This window comes from Carlito syrichta, unplaced genomic scaffold (genome assembly GCF_000164805.1).
Source record: "Carlito syrichta isolate Samal-C Ts95f unplaced genomic scaffold, Tarsius_syrichta-2.0.1 Scaffold120796, whole genome shotgun sequence".
Taxonomy (NCBI): domain Eukaryota; kingdom Metazoa; phylum Chordata; class Mammalia; order Primates; family Tarsiidae; genus Carlito; species Carlito syrichta.
Genome location: NW_007064892.1, coordinates 57551 through 63952, shown reverse-complemented (window position 1 = coordinate 63952; position 6402 = coordinate 57551). Strand labels below are relative to the sequence as shown.

Below are 6402 nucleotides of genomic sequence, written 5' to 3'. Positions count from 1 at the left end.
CCTGTAGTTCCAGCTACTCGGAAGGCTGAGGCGAAGGATCGCCGGAGCCCAGCAGGTCGAGGCTGCGGTGGCCCGGAGTGGCCACTGCACTCCAGTCTGGGCGACTGAGTGAGACTCCAACTCAAAAAAAAAAAGAAACCACAGACACTGGAGAGGATGCGGGGAGGGGAGGAAATGACACTTCTACACTGTTGGTGGGAGTGTAAACTAGTACAATCTCTGTGGAAAACAGTTTGGCAATCCCTAAAAAATCTAAAAATTGACCTTCCATACGACTGCGCAACGCCCCTACTGGGAATATGCTCGGAGGAACTCATCAAATAACTCTATGAAGAAGATACCAGCACATGCATGTTTACTGCAGCATTATTTACAACAGCAAAAACATGGAACCAACTGTGCTGCCCGAAGAAAGAGGACTGGATTTTTAAAACGTTGCACATATACACAAAGGAATATCACACAGCCATAAAGAAGGCTGAAAATATGAACTTTGCAGCAACGTGGATGACCTCGAACAACTATCATAATACCATAAGAAAGGGATTGGCAGTAGTGGGAATCTGCCTGGGGAAGGAGAGGCACACCTCATCCACAAGGGTACCTGCGTAATGAACATCTGTATCCCTAATCCTGAATTGTACTCAACACCTTTAAAATAAAATTAAAAAATTTTGAATAAAAGGTAACTATGCAGGTAAATATAAAAGCCAGTATTATGGTACTTTTGATTTACAACTCTTCTATCTTTCCTATGTTATTCCAAAACAAATAGATTAAACAATATTTTAAAATTTACGTTAATGAACACACTATATATAAATGTACTCTGACAATAATAATAATAAAGGGGGAAATGGAGATGCAGAGTGTTTCAATACTATGGAAACAAAATCAATATAGATGTTCAACAATGATGGGATTATACACCAAATAAATCCATCATAAAGTTGAAAAAGTGTTAAGTCAAACCATCACAAATTGGAGACTATATCATTAAAAGTTGTGACTGGGCATGGTAACTCATACCTGTAATCCCAACACTTTGAGAGACTGAGGCTGGAGGATGGCTTGAGCCCAGAAAGTTGAGACTAGCCTAGGCAACATAGTAAGATCATGTCTCCACACACACATAAAAATATTAGTAGGGCATGGTGGCACATGCCTGTAGTCCCAGTTACCTGGGAGGCTGAAGCTGGAGAATCGCCTGAGTCGAGGAAGTCGAGGCTGTGCTGCGCTGTAATCATGGCACTACACTCTAGCCTGAGTGACACAGTAAGATCCCCCACAAAAAGGTAAGTTGAGCTGGGTGGGGTGGTTCATGTCTGTCACCCCAGTACTTTGGGAGGCTGAGGTGAGAGGATTGCCTGAGCCTAGGGGTTTGAGACCAGCCTGAGCAACATGGCGAGACCCTGTCTCTCCAATAAATCAAAAAATCAGCCAGGGCTGGGCTCAGTGGCTCAGCCTGTAACTCAACCACTTTGGGAGGCCGAGGCGAGTAGACTGCCTGAAACTTGTGGGTTCAGGACCAGCCCCAGCAACTGGGTGAGACCACCTCTCAATGATAAATAAAAAAATAGCCAGGTGTGGTAGCGTGTGCCTGTAGTTCTGGCTACGTGGAAGGCTGAGGCAGAAGGATCGCCAGAGCCCAGCAGGTCGAGGCTGCGGTGTCCATGAGTATGCCACTGGATTCCAGCCTGGGCGACAGAGTTCACGACTCCAACTCAAAAAAATGCAAGTTGTTATAAGTTTAAGATTTAATTGTAGCTGAGCTTGGTGGCTCAGCCTGTAATCCTGTGCCTTGGGAGGCTGAGGTGAGTGGATTGCCTGAGCCTGCGGGTTCGAGACCCGCCTGGGCCACTTGGCGAGACCTCATCACTACAATAAAAATCAAAAAATCAGCCGGGCATGGTAGCATGTGCCTGTAATTTCGGCAATTCAGAAGGCTGAGGCGAAAGGATCGCCGGAGCCCAGCAGGTCGAGGCTGCGGTGGCCGGGAGCGGCCAATGCACTCCAGTCTGGGCGACTGAGTGAGACTCCAACTCAAAAAAAAAAATCTTGATCCATGTATATGCAGTCTACAAAAGACTCACTTTAGATACAAAGACACAAACAGGTTACAATAGGAATAGAAAAAGATACTCCATGCAAATTGTAACCAAAGGAAAGTTAGACTGGCTATATTACTGTCAGACAAAATAGACTCTGTGTCAAAAAAGGCTGCAAGAAACCAGGCATGGCAGCTCATGCCTGTAGTCCCGGTTACTTAGGAGGCCGAGGCAGGAGTTCAAGGTTACATATAGTGAGCTATGACAGTGCTACTACACCCCGACTAGGCAACAGAGTAAGGCCCTACTGCTGGGAAAAAAGAGTTAGAAAACACTTTGAGATAAATGAAAATAAAAACACAACATATAAAAGCTAAAAGATTCAGCAAGCTGGGCTCAGTGGCTCAGCCTGTAATCCTGAGCTTTGGGAGGCTGAAGTGAATGGACTGCCTGAGCCCGCGGGTTCAAGACCCACCTGGGCAGCTTGGCAAGACCTCATCTCTACAATAAATCAAAAAAATCAGCCGGGCGTGGTAGTGCATGCCTGTAATTCCGGCTACTTGGAAGGCTGAGGCGGAAGGATCGCCGGAGCCCAGCAGGCGAGGCTGCGGTGGACAGGAGTGGCCACTGCACTCCAGTCTGGGTGACAGAGTGAGACTCCAACTCAAAAATAAATAAATAAAACCACAATGAGATAGCATTTCACAACTACTAGAATGGCTATGATTTAAAAAGAAAAGTGCTGCTGGGCTCGGTGGCCCAACCTGTAATCCTGCGCCTTTGGGAGGCTGAGGTGAGTGGATTGCCTGAGCCCGCGGGTTCGAGACCCGCCTGGGCAGCGAGACCTCATCTTCTACAATAAATCAAAAAATCAGCCGGGTGTGGTAGCGCATGCCTGTAATTCCGGCTACTCGGAAGGCTGAGGCGGAAGGATCGCTGGAGCCCGGCAGGTGAGGCTGAGGTGGCTGGGAGCGGCCACTGCACTCCAGTCTGGGCGACAGAGTGAGGCTACAACTCAAAAAATAAAAAAAAAAAAAGAAAAGAAAAGTGCTAACAAGGATAGAAGAATTGGAACCTGCACGCATTGCTGAGGGGAATGTAAAATGGAATGGAGCTATGGCAAACAGTGTGGTGGTTTCTCAAGACCTAAAGCACAGAATCAGCCACAATCCCACTCGAAGGCAAACACCCCAAAGAACTGAAAACAAGGACTCAAACATACTTGTACCCCGACTTTCACAGCATTATTCACAATAGCCAAAAGGTAGAAACAACCCAAAAATCTTCTAATAGATGAACAGATAAGCAAAATGTAGTTTATCTATACAACAAAATATTATTCAGCTATAAAAAGAAATGAAGTTCTGATATATGCTACAACATGGATGATCACTTAAACCTTATGGTAAGTAAATAAGTCATGTACAAGAGGATAAATAGTGTATGATTCCACTTCTATGAGGTATCTAGAATGGGCAAATTCACAGAACCACAAGTAGAACAGAAGCTACCAGGGGATACAGGAGGGGAGACTGGTGAGTTCCTGCTTAATGGGTATAGAGTGCTAGGGATGACGAAAAAGTCCTGGAAATAACAGTGATGGCCACACAGCATTCTGAATGTACTTAATCGAACACTTAAAAATGGGTAAAATAAATTCCGGCTACTCGGAAGGCTGAGGCGGAAGGATCGCCGGAGCCCAGCAGGTCGAGGCTGCGGTGGCCGGGAGCGGCCGCTGCACTCCAGTCTGGGCGACAGAGCGAGACTCCAACTCAAAAAAAAACCAAACAAGGTAAAATAGTGAACTCTGTGTTATTCAAATTTTACCACAAGAAAATAAAACAAGCAAGAGAGACAACAGGAGAACTTGCACACTGTCAAGTGCCCAACACGATGCCTGGCACCTTATAGGTTCCAAGTCCATCATGTCTACAACCTCCTCATGCCCAAACAGCCATCTTCCATTTTTCTTAAGATTTTACATGAGATGATAAGATTAGGATTAAGAATGTGATAAAACCAAAATCAGGAGCAGAACAAGACAACCAGAAATAGGACAGCAAAAGGCATAAATGTAGCCTCATAGTAAGAGCAAGACCAACTACGAGAAAACAAAAGCAGAGATCTGAAAGGATCATTTGAGCTCTGTGGACTCTTTCCTCTCCCTAGTTCCCAGACCCAATGGGTTTCTCTCGATTGTTTTCAACGAAGCGTATCCAACATAGCGGTACCATACAGCCATCACCAATATTCAGCCAATGACAGTTATTTATTGTTTCCTGAGCAAAAAGTGAAAAAGATCAGAATCTTACCATCTCATAAGCAAACGTTTCTTGTCTGCAGACTCGATCTATCGTAATGGTTTCTTCTCGATGTTCTAAGAACTTCTTTCTAACCCTGTTGTAGATATAAGAAAAATCAAAGTTCAATATTCAATACTGGAGCTTCAAAAACATCATTAGCTTTTTTTTAAAACTAATTTTAAAGTGTCAAAAATAGCCAGGCTCGGTGGCTCAGCCTGTAATCCCGTGCTTTGGGAGGCTGAGGTGAGTGGATTGCTTGAGCCCGCGGGTTCGAGACCTGCCTGGGCAACTTGGCAAGACCTCATCCCTACAATAAATTTAAAAAATCAGCCGGGTGTGGTAACGCGTGCCTGTAATTCCGGTTACTCAGAAGGCTGAGGCAGAAGGATCACCAGAGCCCAGGAGGTCAAGGCTGCAGTGGCCGAAGCAGCCACTGCACTCCAGTCTAGGCGACAGAGTTAAACTCCAACTCAAGAAAAAAAAGAAAAAAAAAGTACAAAGAGTACCCTTAAATCTCTTGTTCACCGTCTCCTAAGTTAATATCTTACATTATCAAAGAATTATCAAGAACAGAAAATAAACACTTATCCACTATTATCAGTTACAGACCTTTCTCAAATTTCACTTGATTTTTAAAGTAAAGCCGGCCTTTTTTCTGTTCCTGTCCAGGATTCCACAAGACATCTGTTCTTTTTCTTTAGTCCTCTGGAGTCTTTTACAGATCCTGTCTCTCCCTTTCTTTCATGACCATGACACTTTCTTGAAGCTCTAATTATTTATTTTGTGAGAAGGTTCTTCAAGTTGTGTTTGATCCTGTTTCCTCATGACTGAAGCAAACTTAGCAATTTTGGTAAGAAAACCACAAGAATGATGTTGTCCTTCTCCGTACATCGTATCAAGAGGTTCACGATGTTAATACATAGTATTTCTGGCGATGTTTACCTTGGCTGAGTTTATTTTGGGGGAGACACTTTGACATTGGGCAAATCTCGCTTCTCCTCAGACCCTTCCCAGGAATCGTAGCTCTCATCATGATATATGCCTAACTATGACTCTCTCTTTCCCTTCTAGATGGAGTCACTGGAATTCTATTATGAGATTGACCTCCCACTTATTTATTTGGTCATTTCTCTTGGTACAAACCTGTATTTATTTTATTGTTTGTGATAAAATCTAATACTATCATTACTTTATTGCTCAAATTGTTTCAGCCTTGTTCATTAGTAGCTCCTTAAGGTTGGCTCCTGTTCTTTCGAAAGTTCCCCCTCCTCCACTTTTTTTTTTTTTAGCATTTCCTTACTTCCTGGCACCACAAAATGCTCAAGAATCATCCTGTATGTTTCTTGGTTCAGCCTAGAGATCAACCACTTCTTAAGAGCTATAGTGCCATTACTGGAGAAAGGTGTTCAGAGACCAGTATCTGGGTGCTAGTCATTCTCCTTGTTACTAGAGTCACTGCCTCTAGGCTTCTCAATTGAGATAGGCAGGAAACACACTTAGGTACAAATGCATACTGATACTTCTCACACCAAGCTGAAACCACAGGGCTCATTTTAACCTTCAGTGTTTCCTTTCTCCAACTTCTTTGTCCATGAGTGAGAAACCCAGTTTTCATTTTTGGCAATCTATGAACTTATTTGCTCAATTCCAGTAAATACAAAAAGCAGGCATAGAATTGCTAACTGGTGCCCTTGTGGGAAACACTAACTTGTAAACAAAGAGTTCTTTTTATCTTCAGCCTTACAACACTGTATCAAGATATGCTTTTAGGCTCAAACCTGTAATCCCAGCACTTTGGGAGGCTGAGGTGAGAGGACTGCCTGAGCCCACGGGTTCGAGAACAGCCCAGGCAACTTGGCGAGACCTCGTTTCTACAATAAATTTTTAAAAATTAGCTGGGCATGGTAGCATGCACCTGTAGTTCCAGCTACTTTGAAGGCTGAGGCAGAAGGACTGCCTGAGCCCAGCATGTCGATGCTGGAATGGCCGTGAGCGTGCCACTGCACTACAGCCTGGGCAACAGTGTGAGACTCCAACTTAAAAAAAAAAAA

The 6402-nt window shown here is 44.1% G+C and overlaps 1 protein-coding gene across 1 annotated transcript in view; it reads right to left on the bottom strand.

The window, feature by feature from the left end:
* The window catches only part of SNAPC3 (small nuclear RNA activating complex polypeptide 3), a 36208-nt gene that overhangs the window by 18472 nt on the left and 11334 nt on the right, over positions 1-6402 (bottom strand). Inside the window, exon 3 of the mRNA XM_008048188.2 lies at positions 4361-4445. Within this exon, the coding sequence (XP_008046379.2) occupies positions 4361-4445 (85 nt within the window). The remainder of the gene's footprint in view (positions 1-4360; positions 4446-6402) is intronic.